Consider the following 18440-nt stretch of genomic DNA (forward strand, 5'->3'; position numbering starts at 1 on the left):
CCATACTTGCAGCACTGGCACTACCTAACTCTCCTATTCAAATGTACATAGCTGTAGTACCCACTCAGCACATAGCCCCACCAGAACACAGCACCCTCCCAGCACAATCATAGTCCTTATCCCCCTCCCAGCACATAGCCATAGTCCCCTCCCAGTAAATAGCCATAGCCTCCCCACCTCTCCAAGCAATATCCCAACACAGTCATACAGTAGTCCCCACCCCCTACCATCACATAACAATAGTTCCCTGCCAGCATAGATAGCCATAGTCGCCCTCCCTGCACATAGCCCCTCACCTCCCCAAGCACATAGCCATAGTCCCCATCCCCCTCCCAGCACATAGCTGTAGTCTACCCTTAGCACATAGTAGTAGTCTCCCCCACTCCCAGCACATACATAGCCTCCCCACACAGCATATAGTCCTAGTCCCCACCCCACAACATCCCAGCAGATAGCCATAGTTTCTGGCAAAACCTGCGATGGAGGGCGGAGGATCGCTCTGCAGGCATGAGCTGGCACCGGTGTCCGGCACTGCACCAAACTACGCGAAGAACCTGAAAATAAACTACAGCTCCCAGCAGCCCTTGCTGCCGGGAGCTTCCGACAGCAAGGGTTGCTGGGAGTTGTAGTTTATTTTCAGTTTCTTCCCTGTAGTGCATTGCAGTGCCGGACACCGGTGCCACCTCCTGCCTGCTGTGCGATCCTCCGCCCTCCATCCCAGGCAGCTCGGGACAGCAGGTATTGCCAGACACTGAGGCTTAAGGGATTCCACCCATTGGCCGAGTGTGGCACCGTCGGGTAGATACGTCCCTGCAGGGAGGGTCCCAAACTAGTGTCAATGAAGGATCCTCAGCTACTGTAGAGGATAGGGAAGGTCCAGCACTACTGACAATGAGGTATCCCGTGCTAGTGATATGGCAGGGATGTCCAGCACTAGCGATGCCGCAGGCATGTCCAGCACTAGTGATATGGCAGGGATGTCCAGCACTAGTGATATGGCAGGGATGTCCAGCACTAGTGATATGGCAGGGATGTCCAGCACTAGCGATGCCGCAGGCATGTCCAGCACTAGTGATATGGCAGGGATGTCCAGTACTAGCGATGTCGCAGGCATGTCCAGCACTTGTGATATGGCAGGGATGTCCAGCACTAGCGATGCCGCAGGCATGTCCAGCACTATTGATATGGCAGGGATATCCAGCACTAGCGATGCCGCAGGCATGTCCAGCAATAGCAAAGCCGCAGGCATGTCCAGCACTAGTGATATGGCAGGGATATCCAGCACTAGTGATATGGCAGGGATGTCCAGCACTAGTGATATGGCAGGGATGTCCAGCACTAGTGATATGGCAGGGATGTCCAGCACTAGTGATAGAAACATAGAATTTGACGGCAGATAAGAACCACTTGGCCCATCTAGTCTGCCCCTTTTTTTTTTATCCTTTAGGTAATCTCAACCTTTTTTGAACCTTAATTCTTTGTAAGGATATTCATATGCCTGTCCCAAGCATGTTTAAATTGCCCTACAGTCTTAGCCTCTACCACCTCTGATGGGAGGCTACTCCACTTATCCACTACCCTTTCTGTGAAGTAATTTTTCCTTAAATTTCCCCTGAACCTCCCCCCCTCCAGTTTCAGTGTATGTCCTTGTGTTCTAATACATCTCTTCCTTTGAAGAATGTTTCCCTCCTGGACTTTGTTAAGATCCTTGATATATGTGAAAGTTTCTATCATGTCCCCCCTTTCCCTTCTCTCTGTAAAACTATACATGTTTAGATCTTTTAGCCTTTCCGGGGACGTTTTGTGATGTAGGCCATGCACCATTTTATTTGCCCTTCTTTGTACATGCTCTGATGTATTTATATCCTATTGGAGATATGGTCTCCAGAACTGGACACAGTATTCCAGATGGGGCCGTACCAATGACCTATACAGTGGCATTATCACTTCTTTTTTCCTGCTACTGATTCCTCTCCCAATGCAACCAAGCATCTGACTTGCCTTACTCATTGCTTTGTTGGATTGCTTTCCTGCCTTCAAGTCACTTGAAATAGTAACTCCTAAATCCCTTTCCTCCTTAGCCTTTGGGTTTTTGAGACCCAAGTGCATGATTTTGCATTTTTTAGCATTAAACTGTAGTTGCCACATTCTTGACCATTTCTCAAGCCTACCTAGGTCATCAATCATTTGTTTTACCCCTCCCGGTGTCTACCCTGTTGCATATCTTTGTATCATCTGCAAAAAGGCATACTTTCCCTTCAATACCATTTGCAATGTCACCAACAAAGATATTAAAGAGAACTGGACCAAGTACAGATCCCTGTGGTACTCCACTGGTAACATTTCCCTCCATAGGTTGAACTCAATTTACTACAACTGTCTGTTTCCTATCCTGCAACCAGGTTCTTATTCATTTAGCTGTTTTATAATCCACCCCCACGCTTTCAAGTTTATTTAGCAGTATGCGATGTGGGACAGTGTCAAATGCTTTACTAAAGTCTAGATATGCTACATCTACAGCTCCCTCTTGATCTATTATTTTCGTCACAGAGTCAAAAAAGTCATTAAGATTTGTTTGGCATGATCTCCCACCAGTAAATCAATGCTGTTTTGGATACTGTAAATTGTTTGATTTAAGATATTCCACAACTGTTTATTTTCATAGTTTTTCCATTAATTTCCCTACTACTGATGTAAGGCTTACTGGTCTGTAGTTACTTGCTTCTTCCTTGCTTCCACTTTTGTGCAGTGGAACTACATTTGCTCTTTTCCAGTCCTCTGGAATGGCACCTGTATTTAGTGACTGGTTAAATAATTCTGTTAAAGCTGTAACCAGCACATCTTTTAGCTCTTTGAGTATCCTTGGGTGTATCCCATCTGGCTCCATTGATTTATCCACTTTTAGTTTTGAAAGTTCTGTTAGGACCTTCTCCTCTGTAAATGTACTTTCATCTAACTTCTTTTTATGAAAGTCCTTGCAGCTTAACTGTGGCCCCATGCCTTCTCCTTCTGTAGTAAATACTCAGCAAAAATAATTATTTAGGTGATCTGCTATTGCCTTGTCTCCCTCCACCAAATGCTCACTCTCTGTCTTAAGTCTTATTATTCCTCCATTTGATTTTCTCCTTTTACTTATATACTTAAAAAATGTTTGCCCCCTTTATCTACTGGTAACATGGCAGGGATGTCCAGCACTAGTGATATGACAGGGATGTCCAGCACTAGCGAAGCCACAGGCATGTCCAGCACTAGTGATATGGCAGGGATGTCCAGCACTAGTGATATGGTAGGGATGCCCAGCACTAGCGAAGCCACAGGCATGTCCAGCACTAGTGATATGGCAGGGATGTCCAGCACTAGTGATATGGCAGGGATGTCCAGCACTAGCGAAGCCACAGGCATGTCCAGCACTAGTGATATGGCAGGGATGTCCAGCACTAGTGATATGGTAGGGATGCCCAGCACTAGTGATGCTGCAGGCATGTCCAGCACTAGTGATATGGCAGGGATGTCTGGCACTAGTGATATGGCAGGGATGTCCAGCACTAGTGATATGGCAGGGATATTCATCACTAGTGATGCTGTGGGGGTGGGGTGGTCCCACGCTAGTGATATGGCAGGGATGTCCAGCACTAGTGATATGGCAGGGATGTCCAGCACTAGTGATGCTGTGGGGGGTGGGGGTCCCACTCTAGTGATGCCGAGGAGGATCCAGCACTAACCTTTTTCCATTGAATTTCATCACAGGGATAGGATAATGTTCTCTGTAAGTTGTATGAAGATCCAGTAGGCTAGTAATGTGATTTATTGCGGTGTTGCATATGTCTCCATAGGCAGCCTGCAAAGCAAAGCTGGGTTATTTATAAAATAGTGTGGATAGAAGTGCAGCATCGCATATTATTAGTTATTATTACATTTTATTTATAAGGCGCCACAAGTGTTTTGCAGCGCCGTACAAAGGACAGTACAGGAAGACAAAATTTAGCATTACAGTAAATAAATAACAAAAACAGAGTACATGTAACAAAGAGCAATACAATTCTCAAAACATAATACAACTTAGATGTAAGTAGCGAGGGAGTAATCATCGTACTATTAGGAGCTGGCTGCCATAGATAGAGATGAGCCTTTACCAGTAGGAGAGAAAGCAGGTAAAGATGGTCGCTGAGTAGGAGAGGGCTGTGTGTGAAATGTGTGGAGAAGAGAGCTTTGACAACAAGAGGAAAGAGGGCCCTGCTCTGTGGAGCTTACAATCTAGTGGGGAGGGGCGACAGACAGATGACATGAGGTGCAAGCAAGCGGGAGGAAGCCTGATGGCAGTATGTACGCAAAGCAGAGATGGTCAAGTCATGTGGCAGGGGGATGGAGGAGCAGCCTCAGGACTAGGTGCAGAGAATGGAAATGCTGGTACAAACATGAGGAAATGCATATTCTATTATTTGCATACGAAACAACTGTAATAAACAGTATTGCAGCATACGTGTACTGGCCCACCGACACATCGCGGCCACCAGGTACTGGGGGAGAGGTGTTACATCCTGCACCAGGAGGATGTGGCGGTTACATTGTCTTCCCAGTGCACCCTCTTTAGGGACCTGCACCCACAGGTCAGAGTAACTGTCCCTACTCCCCTTGTCTGGCACCCCTGCTCATGTACAATGGTGTAACAAGCTGTCAGATAAACTAAAGATAAGCAAATACAATTGAAAAAAGAAATGTTAGTAAATAATATGCTAGAATGTGGTAAATATAGAAAGCTAAGCTATAAAGACTCTGAATGTTCTTTCTATAACATTAATTACTAGAACGTGCATCTAAATCATCGTCACAAGGCTCAAGGCCAGATTCAGAGGTGGAAGGACTGCCGGTGTCTGGCGTAGAGGATACATGCATCTAGTTTCCACTGTGCATGCATCCCAATAGTGGGGTAAATTTACTTAGATGGAAGTTCTATTTAAGATGGGATGTTGCCGAGAGCAACCAATCAGATTCCAGGTATTATCTTCTAGAAGGTGCTAAATAAGAAATAGAATCTGATTGGTTGGTATGGGCACCATCCCATCGTAAATAGAACTCCCATCGTAGTAAATTTACCCAAGTGTCTGTGCAGAATTACAGTTGTGATGTCAGACGCAAGCACAGAGCAGTCTATTGAAAATTTAGTGTGCGTTACTGGGCATTCTGACTGTTCTGACACCCCCAGCTTAGAACCCAAAAAGTCAGAAGGATTGTGAGGCCCCTCTTTCATGGTCTGTGTGGCAAATTGAACATTCATTTGCATCCGGCGATATAAGACTTGTATGTAATGTCTACGTGTATATTGTAATGGAGTCTATGACACAACATAGTTGCCAGCCTGTCCTCTAAGTGAACCCATAGCTACATAGATATGGGAGTAGAGAACACTAATGTATAGTGGGGAGTCAGAGGTTAGTTTATGGCCCTTACCTTATCTAAGAAGCTATAAACTATAGTTAGGAGGAACATCACAGGTCAAGAAACCTGGCCTCTTTAAACTTAAAAGAAAGCCAGCTGGAAGAAGTAACTCTGGTTTCTCACTGCCCAGGTACACAGCATTGAGAGAGTTAAGGAAACGGTGGGGGCTGCAGCTGTGAGGGAGTTATATCTGTCCCTATCACCCACACTGGGTTGTTCATTCCTGAGGGAACAGCCAAGAGCTGGGGATGCACCATATATCTTACATTGTGAAATCCCTCCACACAGAAGGCTTACCTGCTGCTGAGTAAGTGTTTTCTGAAATTATTCTCCCTTTTGTTTTATTTGAAACTGTATCCTGATCAGTGTGTACTTTTAAAATATTTCTCATAATCTTTGTAAACTCTAATTTTTAGTTCCGGTCTGTGTTCTTATGCCCAAAGGCCTCATGGTCCATGCTATCATTTTGTGACGTATTAATAATTGTGTGTGTAGGCCGAAGAGAAGACAGCCTTGCGTTTAGTCACTAAAATCTTCTTGCTAGTGGCAGTTTTGGGTTTAAAGTAATCCAGTAGTCACGCACTGCGATTCTCGGGTTGGTGTATCTGGAGAATCGGCCGGTGGTCGTAACAGTCTGTATTCATACTGACAATCAAGATCAAGTGAGCTCCTGCCCTTCTGCTCCACGGGAGGTTTCTGTCCTCCCTGAGTTCGCCTTAGGACACTTGCGTACCAGTGTGACAGATGTATCGCCCCAGCAATCTCTCCACCTGCCACTGTCCCTGCAACGCACAGAGCTGGACCATCTTATGGACCATGTGTTATGGGAGTGTTGCGGGCATGTCGGTGAAAGTGGCTGCATATACAGATGCTCACATAGGAGGCCACACTCGGACGGAGAAACTGAACCTGCTGTAGGGCTGGTGCATGAATCTGTAGTTCAGCACCTACGGAAGCTAACAGTGGACGTCTCAGTCCTTACACACTCAGACGCAGAGATGTACACCGGGAAGGGCTTTGTAGCGGCATTTGTATAAAGTAGAAGACTGGCGGCCGGCAATAGGCGCAGCAGTGTGTCCATCCACATCTGACTCAGCCCCTTAGTTTGCCAAACCACGCGGACATGCCATATTAATATATTGGATGTGGGCAAGTCAAATAGTGTCACCCCCCATACAGCAGTAAGGTGGTGCGCCCCTCTTCTGGTGCACTAAATGATACTAATTTGGATTCACGGAAGGATTGCCAATGGGATAAGAGAATATATAAAAGTAGCACTAGTCATTCCGTACAGAGAAACAGGGAGCGATGTGAATCCACAACAACTGAATTTAACAAGAATAATGCATTTTAAATAATACAATGAAACAGAATGTGACATCTCACAAACCTTAATTTCTTCAGATGTATTTTCCAGAGGAGGCGTTCCTAGATCAAATTCTATTCCTCCATGCAGGTGGAAATACTCATTAGGTGAATACTGAAAATGCTGACACTTAAACTCTTGTCCGAGCATCAGTGGGGGCAATTCCCGTTCTGTCCTCACTTTATCATCTGCAAAACATGGTCAGACAGATACGTCCCTGTTATGGAGGAACAAAATGGCTTCCAGGGACCCATACTTGTATTGCTTTTTATGTTTGTGCCAGCATTTATACCAGAGAGGGAATTTGTCCTTTGGTTCATATTCTCACATATTTTCACACATTCTCACATAAGATTCCTATGAACCTATTGCTTACAGTAGCGAAGGAATATACAATTGTTGCATTAGATAGTTAAATGTTGCTATCTGCACGTCTTTATGCACAATGAACAATAAGCTCTTTAATATCTGACAAGTATAGCAGAAAAAAAACAGAAATCAATGGTTATTTGCTTTTTAATAACAATAAGTTAGGCAATGCTGCCCTCTGCTACTAGTACAAGTAGTACAAGTAGAGCACTAATATATGTAAGTTACACTGCCGTCCGTATTATTAACCTAGAGTATAAAAGGGGGCTGTAAGGTTATACAAGTGGCCTTGCAGAGTCAGCATGTGCAGCATTAGCAAAACAGAGAGCGTTTCGATAGAGTATCTGTCATCAACTCCAGCTCGTGGTACAAGAAGGCTCCTGGAGTTGTTGTTAGTTCCCTGTAGGAGAGCGTTAAGTGCACAGTGCGTCTAATTGAATTCTCTGGTCTTGGAGGGCACCCAGAGAGAGTTTTGTCAGAACACTTGCCGAATCCAGGACAGAGCATAAAAGTCCAAATCAGCTAAGTGTTTAGGGCATTGTTCATTTTAATATTACTTACGTTTTTCATTTCCTAATATACTGTTTGCTTAATTTCACTAACCTCATCATTATTGTTTAAGTTGTTCTAAGTTGTATTTTACTTATTGTTATTAATATTTTTATTTCCTCATACACATAAATTATAAGCATTGTCTTAAAGTTGGTTTATATTCCGTTTTCACTTGTACAGGTTGAGTATCCCTTATCCAAAATGCTTGGGACCAGAGGTATTTTGGATATGGGATTTTTCCGTATTTTGGAATAATTGCATACCATAATGAGATATCATGGTGATGGGACCCAGGTCTAAGCACAGAATGTATTTATGTTTCATATACACCTTATACACACAGCCTGAATGTCATTTTAGCCAATATTTTTTATAACTTTGTGCATTAAACAAAGTGTGTGTACATTCACACAATTCATTTATGTTTCTTATACACCTTATACACACAGCCTGAAGGTCATTTAATACAATATTTTTAATAACTGTGTATTAAACAAGGTTTGTGTACATTGAGCCACCAAAAAACAAAAGTTTCACTATCTCACTCTCCCTCAAAAAAGTCCGTATTTCGGAATATTCCGTATTTCGGATATTTGGATATGGGATACTCAACCTGTATTTCAAAATATTCAGTGTGTTACTTATATTCAAATATCCAGTTGTTAATAACCATTTACTTACATCTTTTAGCCTTTTTATAATAAATAATTGTAATTGGAATAATTGTTTTGAGTGGTTTACTTAACCTTTTGTATCCAAAGAACCTTTCCAGTTTGATTGGAAACAGTCCCAGCCTAATCATTCACATCCCGCACCCGTCCCATCCCTAGGGCAACACACACACAGACATCCCAGCCTAATCATTCACATCCCACACCCGTCCCTTCCCTAGGGTAACACACAGACAGACAGAAACGTCCCAGCCTAATTATTCACACCCCGCACCCGTCCCTTCACTAGGGTACCACACAGACATCCCAGCCTAATCATTCACATCCCGCACCCGTCCCTTCCCTAGGGCAACACACAGACAGGCAGATACATCCCAGCCTAATCATTCACATCCCGCACCCGTCCCTTCCCTTGGGTAACACACAGACAGATATGTCCCAGCCTAATCATTCACATCCCGCACCCGTCCCTTCCCTAGGGCAACACACAGACAGACATCCCAGCCTAATCATTCACATCCCGCACCCGTCCCTTCCCTAGGGCAACACGCAGACAGATAGACATCCCAGCCTAATCATTCACATCCCGCACCCGTCCCTTCCCTAGGGCAACACACAGACAGGCAGATACATCCCAGCCTAATCATTCACATCCCGCACCCGTCCCTTCCCTAGGGTAACACACAGACAGATATGTCCAGCCTAATCATTCACATCCCGCACCCGTCCCTTCCCTAGGGTAACACACAGACAGACATCCCAGCCTAATCATTTACATCCCGCACCCGTCCCTTCCTTAGGGCAACACACAGACAGACAGATACGTCCCAGCCTAATCATTCACATCCCGCACCCATCCCTTCTTTAGGGCAACACACAGACAGATACCTCCCAGCCTAATCATTCACATCCCGCACCCATCCCTTCCTTAGGGCAACACACAGACAGATACGTCCCAGCCTAATCATTCACATCCCACACCCGTCCCTTCCCTAGGGCAACACACAGACAGACATCCCAGCCTAATCATTCACACCCCACACCCGTCCCTTCCCTAGGGCAACACACAGACAGACGATACGTCCCAGCCTAATCATTCACATCCCGCACCCGTCCCTTCCCTAGGGCAACACACAGACAGATACGTCCCAGCCTAATCATTCACATCCCGCACCCTTCCCTTCCCTAGGGTAACACACAGACCAGAGGTACCTAGTCAGATGGTGGTGGTAGGGGATTCTATCATCAGGAAGGCAGATAGGGCAATCTGCTACCGGGACCGTGATCGCCGTACAGTCTGTTGTCTCCCGGGTGCTCGGGTACGGCACATCGCGGACCGGGTAGATAGATTGTTGGGAGGGGCTAGGAAAGACCCGGCGGTCTTGGTGCACGTTGGCACCAATGACAAAGTTAGCGGAAGGTGGGATGTCTTTAAGAAAGACAATAGGGACTTAGGAAAGAAACTGAAGGCAAGGACATCTAAGGTAATATTCTCGGAATTATTACCCATGCCACGCGCTAGTCCAGGGAGGCAGAGAGAGATTAGGGAGGTAAATGTGTGGCTTAGGGATTGGTGCAGGAAAGAGGGGTTTGTGTTCCTGAAACACTGGGCGGACTTCTCAGTCAGGCGTCATCTCTTTTGTCGTGACGGATTGCACCTGACTGAGGAGGGGGCAGCGGTGCTGGGGAAAAGGATGGTTAGAAGGTTGGAGGAGATTTTAAACTAGGAGCCTGGGGGGAGGGTTTATCTAGAAACTACGGGTCATGCAGTGAGAATAGTGGGGATGGCGGTAGTAAACGAAATGGGGGAGAAGTTGGGGGGAGGGTAAGAGCAGGCGGTAAGGTTACTAACATGGGTACTAAAAGAGATTTTACCAAAGCACTAACCAATGACGATTACAGGTCATCATTACTACATTTGGTGAAAGATGTCCCTAACGCAAGGGAAAATACTTATCTTAGTTGTATGTATGTAAACGCCAGAAGCATTACTGGTAAAAAGGGTGAACAAGAAATACTTGCAGCAAGCATACAGTATGATATTATAGGCATTACTGAAACTTGGTGGGACGAATCTCATGATTGGACAGTCAATCTAGAGGGCTATACACTGTTTAGGAGAGACAGACTAAATAAAAAGGATGGAGGGGTGTGTCTTTACGTAAAGCCGTTTTTAAAACCTGATATACGGGAAGATATTCAGGAGGGGACTGTAGACACTGTCGAGACATTATGGGTAGAAATTGCATGCGGGGAAAAAATAAGATTTTACTCACCGGTAAATCTATTTCTCGTAGTCCGTAGTGGATGCTGGGACTCCGTAAGGACCATGGGGATTAGCGGCTCCGCAGGAGACTGGGCACAACTAAAGAAAGCTTTAGGACTACCTGGTGTGCACTGGCTCCTCCCACTAAGACCCTTCTCCAGACCTCAGTTAGGATACTGTGCCCGGAAGAGCTGACACAATAAGGAAGGATTTTGAATCCCGGGTAAGACTCATACCAGCCACACCAATCACACCGTATAACTCGTGATACTATACCCAGTTAACAGTATGAAATATAACTGAGCCTCTCAACAGATGGCTCAACAATAACCCTTTAGTTAGGCAATAACTATAAACAAGTATTGCAGACAATCCGCACTTGGGATGGGCGCCCAGCATCCACTACGGACTACGAGAAATAGATTTACCGGTGAGTAAAATCTTATTTTCTCTGACGTCCTAAGTGGATACTGGGACTCCGTAAGGACCATGGGGATTATACCAAAGCTCCCAAACGGGCGGGAGAGTGCGGATGACTCTGCAGCACCGAATGAGCAAACTCTAGGTTCTCCTCAGCCAGGGTATCAAACTTGTAGACTCTTACAAAAATGTTTTAACCCGACCAAGTAACAGCTCGGCAAAGTTGTAAAGCCGAGACCCCTCGGGCAGCCGCCCAAGAAGAGCCCACTTTTCTCGCGGAATGGGCTTTTACAGAATTAGGGTGCGGCAGTCCAGCCACAGAATGTGCAAGTTGAATCGTGCTACAGATCCAGCGAGCAATCGTCTGCTTAGAAGCAGGAGCACCCAGCTTGTTGGGTGCATACAGGAGAAATAGCGAGTCAGTTTTCCTGACTCCAGCTGTCCTGGAAACATATACTTTTCAGGGCCCTGACTACATCCAGTAACTTGGAATCCTCCAAGTCCCAAGTAGCCGCAGGCACCACAATAGGTTGGTTCACATTAAAAAATTATACCACCTTAGGAAGGAATTGGGAACTAGTCCTCAATTCCGCCTTATCCATATAAAATACAGATAAGGGCTTTTGTATGACAAAGCCGCCAATTCTGATACACGCCTGGCCGACGCCAAGGCCCACAGAATGACCACTTTCCACGTGAGGTATTATAGCTCCACGGATTTAAGTGGCTCAACCCAATGCGACTTCAGGAAATCCAACACCACGTTGAGATCCCACGGTGCCACTGGAGGCACAAACGGGGGCTGACTATGCAGCACTCCCTTAACAAAAGTCTGAACTTCAGGCAGTGAAGCCAGTTCAATTTTGGAAGAAAATCGATAGAGCCGAAATCTGGACCTTAATGGAACCCAATTTTAGGCCCATAGTCACCTCTGACTGTAGGAAGTGCAGAAATCGACCTAGCTGAAATTTCTCCTTTGGGGCCTTCCTGGCCTCACAGTACGCAACATATTTCTGCCATATGCGGTGATAATGGTTTGCGTTCACTTCTTTCCTAGCTTCAAATAGCGTAGGGATAACTTCCTCCGGAATTCCCTTTTCCTTCAGGATCCGGCGTTCAACCGCCATGCCGTCAACGCAGCCGCGGTACGTCTTGGAACAGACAGGCCCCCTGCTGCAGCAGGTCCTGTCTGAGCGGCAGAGGCCATGGGTCCTCTGAGATCATTTCTTGGAGTTCTGGTTACCAAGCTCTTCTTGGCCAACCTGGAACAATAAGTATAGTTCTTACTCCTCTCCTTCTTATTATTCTCATTACCCTGGGTAAGAGAGGCAGAGAAGGGAACACATACACCGACTGGTACACCCACGGTGTTACCAGAGCGTCCACAGCTATCGCCTGAGGGTCCTTGACCTGGCGCAATATCTTTGTAACTTTTAGTTGAGGCGGGACGCCATCATGTCCACCTGTGGCCTTTTCCAACGGTGTACAATCATTTGGAAGACTTCTGGATGAAGTCCCCACTCTCCCGGGTGGAGGTTTCTTAGTTGTCCACTCCGGGAATGAACACTGCTGACAGTGCTAACACATGATTTTCCGCCCATCGGAGAATCCTTGTGGCTTCTGCCATCGCCATCCTGCTTCTTGTGCCGCCCTGTCGGTTTACATGAGCGACCGCCGTGATGTTGTCTGACTGGATCAGCACCGGCCGGTGTTGAAGCAGGGGTCTAGCCTGACTTAGGGCATTGTAAATGGCCCTCAGTTCCAGAATATTTATGTGTAGGGAAGTCTCCTGACTTTTCCATAGCCTTGGAAGTTCCTTCCCTGTGTGACTGCCCCCCAGCCTCGAAGGCTGGCATCCGTGGTCACCAGGACCCAGTCCTGTATGCCGAATCTGCGGCCCCCTAGAAGATGAGCACTCTGCAGCCACCACAACAGCGACACCCTGACCCTTGGAGACAGGGTTATCCGCCGATGCATCTGAAGATGCGACCCGGACCACTTGTCCAACAGATCCCACTGGAAAATCCTTGCATGGGACCTGGCGAATGGAATTTCTTCGTAAGAAGCTACCATCTTTCCCAGGGCTCGCGTGCATTGATGCACCGACACCTGTATACGTATTAGGAGATCTCTGTCTAGAGACAACAACTCCTTGGACTTCTCCTCCGGGAGAAACCCTTTTTATCCTGTTCTGTGTCCAGAACCATACCCAGGAACAGTAGACGCGTCGTAGGAACCAGCTGCGACTTTGGAATATTCAGAATCCAGCCGTGCTGTTGTAGCACTTCCCGAGATAGTGCTACTCCGACGAACAACTGCTCCCTGGACCTCGCCTTTATAAGGAGATCGTCCAAGTACGGGATAATTTTTTCGGCCATTACCTTGGTAAATACCTCGGTGCCGGGGACAGACCAATGGCAACGTCTGGAATTGGTAATGACAATCCTGTACCACAATATTGAGGTACTCCTGGTGAAGAGGGTAAATAGGGACATGCAGGTAATCATCCTTGAGGTCCAGTGATACCATGAAATTCTCCAGGCTTGCAATAATCGCCCTGAGCGATTCCATTTTGAACTTGAACCTTCGTATATAAGTCGCCTCGAACTCCAGCCTGTATCCCTGTGATACTATTTGCAGAACCTAGAGATCCACCTGTGGGCAAGCCCACTGGTCCCTGAAGTTCCCGAGACGCGCCCCTACCGCACCTGTCTCCACCTGTGGAGCCCCAGCGTCATGCGGTGGACTCAGAGGAAGTGGGGGAAGATTTTTGATCCTGGGAACTGGCTGCTGGTGCAGCTTTTTTCCTTCTTCCTTTGTCTCTGTGCAGAAAGGAAGCATCTTTGACCCGCTTGCTTTTCTGAAGCCGAAAGTACTGTACCTGAATATACGGTGCTTTCTTAGGCTGTGAGGAAACCTGAGGTAAAAAATTTTCTTCCCAGCTGTTGCTGTGGATACGAGGTCCCAGAGACCATCCCCAAACAATTCCTCACCCTTATAAGGCAGAATCTCCATGTGCCTTTTACAGGCAGCATCACCTGTCCACTGCCGGGTTTCTAATACCCTCCTGGCAGAATGGACATTGCATTAATTCTGGATGCCAGCCGGCAAATATCCCTCTGTGCATCCTTTATATATAACACAACGTCTTAAATATGCTCAATGTTAGCAAAATATTATCCCTGTCTTAGCGTATTAATATTATCTGACAGGGTATCAGACCACACTGCAGCAGCCCTATTTATGCTGAGGCAATTGCAGGTCTCAGTATATAACCTGAGTGTGTAAATACAGACTTCAGGATCGCCTCCTGCTTTTTATCAGCAGGTTCCTTCAAGGTGGCCGTATCCTAAGACGGCAGTGCCACCTTTTGACAAACGTGTGAGCGCCTTATCCACCCTAAGGGATATCTCCCAACGTGACCTATCCTCTGGCGGGAAAGGGTACGCCATCAGTAACTTTTTAGAAATTACCAGTTTCTTATCGGGGGAAACCACGCTTCTTTACACACTTCATTCATCTGATGGGGGAACAAAACACTGGCTGCTTTTTCTCCCCAAATATAAAACCCCTTTTATGTGGTACTTGGGTTCATGTCAGAAAATGCGTAACACATTTTTCATTGCCGAGATCATGTAACGGATGTTCCTAGTGGATTGTGTATATGTCTCAACCTCGTCGCCACTGGAGTCAGACTCCGTGTCGACATCTGTGTCTGCCATCTGAGGTAACGGGCGTTCTTTGAGCTCCTGATGGCCTTTGAGACGCCTGGGCAGGCGCGGGCTGAGAAGCCGGCTGTCCCACAGCTGTTACGTCATCCAGCCTTTTATGTAAGGAGTTGACACTGTCGGTTAATACCTTCCACCTATCCATCCACTCTGGTGTCGGCCCCACAGGGGGCGACATCCCATTTATCGGCCTCTGCTCCGCCTCCACGTAACCTTCCTCATCCAACATGTCGACACAGCCGTACCGACACACCGCACACACATAGGGAATGCTCTGACTGAGGACAGGACCCCACAAAGTCTTTTGGGGAGACAGAGAGAGAGTATGCCAGCACACACCAGAGCGCTATATAATGCAGGGATTAACACTATAACTGAGTGATTTTTCCCCAAATAGCTGCTTGTATACATATATTGCGCCTCAATTTAGTGCCCCCCCTCTCTTTTTAACCATTTGAGCCTGAAAACTACAGGGGAGAGCCTGGGGAGCTGTCTTCCAGCTGCACTGTGAAGAGAGAATGGCGCCAGTGTGCTGAGGGAGAAGCCCCGCCCCTTTTTCAACTAACTTTCTCCAGCTTTTTCTGGAATACTGGCAGGGGTAATTTTACATCTATATAGCCTCTAGGACTATATATGATGTAGATTTGACAGCCAAGGTGTCATATATTGCCCTCAGGGCGCCCCCCCCCCAGCGCCCTGCACCCATCAGTGACCGGAGTGTGAGGTGTACATGAGGAGCAATGGCGCACAGCTGCAGTGCTGTGCGCTACCTTGGTGAAGACCGAAGTCTTCTGCCGCCGATTTTCCGGACTCTTCATGCTTCTGGCTCTGTAAGGGGGACGGCGGCGCGGCTCCGGGAACGAACACCAAGGTCGGGTCCTGCGGTCGATCCCTCTGGAGCTAATGGTGTCCAGTAGCCTAAGAAGCCCAAACTACCACCTGTTAGGTAGGTTCGCTTCTTCTCCCCTTAGTCCCTCGCTGCAGTGAGTCTGTTGCCAGCAGATCTCACTGTAAAATAAAAAACCTAAATATACTTTCTTTCTAGGAGCTCAGGAGAGCCCCTAGTGTGCATCCAGCTCAGCCGGGCACAAGAATCTAACTGAGTTCTGGAGGAGGGTCTTAGTGGGAGGAGCCAGTGCACACCAGGTAGTCCTAAAGCTTTCTTTAGTTGTGCCCAGTCTCCTGCGGAGCCGCTAATCCCCATGGTCCTTACGGAGTCCCAGCATCCACTTAGGACGTCAGAGAAAGGAATAAAAAAGTCAGTATTGGGTGTATGCTATAGGCCGCCTGGTATCAACGCATCTGATGAGGAATTGTTACCTAAGCAAATTGAAAGACCAGCAGGAGTAGGAGACATAGTAGTGATGGGAGATTTTAACTATCCAGAGATAAACTGGAAAAACGATTCATGTGATACTGCTAGGGGCAATATGTTTTTAAACACACTTAATAATAACTACTTAGTCCAACTAATTGAGGAACCAACTAGGTACAATGCAATCTTAGACCTGGTATTAACAAACAATGGGGATTTGGTATCAGGTATTATAGTAGGGGAACCCATAGGAAACAGCGACCACAATATGGTCACATTCAATATCAGTTTCCATAAACAGCCCTATACTGGCTCAACTAGGACTCTAAACTTTAGCAAAGCAAATTTTGAAAAGATGAGGGTATTTTTCAGGGATATTGAATGGGAAGGTTTGTTTTTAGGAAAAAATACTACGGAGAAATAGGAGGTACTAAAATTTCTGCTAGCTAAAAATACACTCAAATTTATTCCTATGAGCAGCAAAAAAAGGAATAAAAATCATAAACTGATGTGGCTTAACAAAAAGATTAAGGAATTTATGGGCAAGAAAAGGCGAGCATTTAAAAAATACAAATCTGACGGGGAAGCAGAGTCATTTCAGCACTATAAGGAATGTAACAAAATTTGCAAAAAGGAAATAAGAGCGGCTAAAGTAGAAACTGAAAAACTAGTAGCAAAGGAAAGCAAAGCGAATCCCAAAAAATTATTTAAATACATTAATAGCAAGAGATTAAAGAAGGAGAGTATAGGCCCTTTAAAAGACAAGTTGGGAGTTTTAAGCAAAAATGATAATGACATAGCGGACACACTAAATGAGTTTTTTTCAACAGTATTTACTAGAGAGGACCCAATTCAGGGACTGACACACAATCTCAATAATGAGAATATCCCATTGATAGGTACTTATTTAAGCGAGGAAGTAGGCTGTGACCGATTAAAACATTTAAAGATTAATAAATCACCAGGGCCCGATGGTATTCACCCAAGGGTTCTAATGGAGCTTCACTCTGAAATGGCAAAACCGGTATTTTTGATCTTTAAGGATTCAGTTATATCAGGTATGGTTCCCAAAGACTGGCGTATAGCGGAAGTAGTGCCTATATTCAAAAATGGAAGTAAAGCTGAACCAGGTAATTATAGACCAGTTAGTCTTACATCTATAGTGGGGAAAGTATTGGAAGGTATTCGAAGAGATAGTATTCAGAAGTTCCTTGAAGTCAATAAGGTCATTAAAAGGAATCAACATGGGTTTATGAAGGACAGATCCTGTCAAACCAACTTACTTGGCTTTTATGAAACAGTAAGCGCAAACCTAGATCAGGGTAAAGACGTGGATGTAATCTTTTTAGACTTTGCCAAAGCGTTCGATACTGTACCACACATGAGACTTATCTACAAGCTACAAGAATCAGGGTTAGGAAGCACAATATGCACTTGGGTCAAAAACTGGTTAGATAATAGGGAGCAGTGCGTTGTGGTTAATGGATCTTTTTCAACTTGGACTGAAGTGCTAAGTGGTGTGCCGCAAGGCTCAGTATTAGGACCGCTATTGTTCAATATTTTCATTAACGAACTAACAGAAGGTCTAGAGAGCATGGTGTCAATTTTTGCAGATGATACCAAATTGTATAAAGTTATAAATACAGAGGAGGATGCAGAGTCTCTTCAGAACGACTTAGTTAAATTGGAAGCATGGGCAGCCAAATGGAGAATGCGCTTCAACACAGACAAGTGTAAGGTAATGCACTGTGGTAACAAGAACAAAAATTACACCTACCTACTAAATGGGGTAAAATTAGGGGATTCTGTACTGGAAAAGGACTTAGGTGTCCTCATAGATAGCAAACTAAGCAGTAGTACCCAAAGTAGGACTGCAGCAAAGAAGGCTAATAAGATATTAGCATGCATAAAACGGGGTATTGATGCTAGGGACGAGAGTATTATACTCCCGTTATATAAATCACTAGTGAGGCCACACCTTGAATACTGTGTACAATTCTGGGCACTGTACTACAAAAAGGATATCCTGGAGCTAGAAAAGGTTCAGAGGAGGGCGACCAAACTAATTAAGGTTATGGAGACGATGGAATACGAGGAAAGGCTTGCAAGACTGGGCATGTTTACATTGGAAAAGCGGAGACTAAGAGGGGACATGATCAACATCTACAAATATATAAGGGGACAATACACAGATCTTGCGCAGGACCTGTTTTTGCTAAGATCAACACAGAGGACTCGTGGACACTCGCTCAGGTTAGAGGAGAGGAGATTCCGCACAATACGGCGTAAAGGCTTTTTCACGGTAAGGACAATACGT

The 18440-nt window shown here is 45.8% G+C and overlaps 1 protein-coding gene across 7 annotated transcripts in view; it reads right to left on the bottom strand.

The window, feature by feature from the left end:
* The window catches only part of ANKAR (ankyrin and armadillo repeat containing), a 356791-nt gene that overhangs the window by 289960 nt on the left and 48391 nt on the right, over positions 1-18440 (bottom strand). For all 7 annotated transcript variants that reach the window (XR_010181859.1, XR_010181860.1, XM_063932915.1 and 4 more), the window contains 2 exons: positions 6827-6990; positions 3723-3838 (listed from right to left, as the gene is read on the bottom strand). Coding sequence is in view for 5 of the 7 variants with exons in the window: in XM_063932915.1 (XP_063788985.1) it covers positions 3723-3838; positions 6827-6990 (280 nt within the window). In the remaining 2 variants the exon portion in view is untranslated. The remainder of the gene's footprint in view (positions 1-3722; positions 3839-6826; positions 6991-18440) is intronic.

Source organism: Pseudophryne corroboree, chromosome 7 (genome assembly GCF_028390025.1).
Source record: "Pseudophryne corroboree isolate aPseCor3 chromosome 7, aPseCor3.hap2, whole genome shotgun sequence".
Classification (NCBI taxonomy): Eukaryota; Metazoa; Chordata; class Amphibia; order Anura; family Myobatrachidae; genus Pseudophryne; species Pseudophryne corroboree.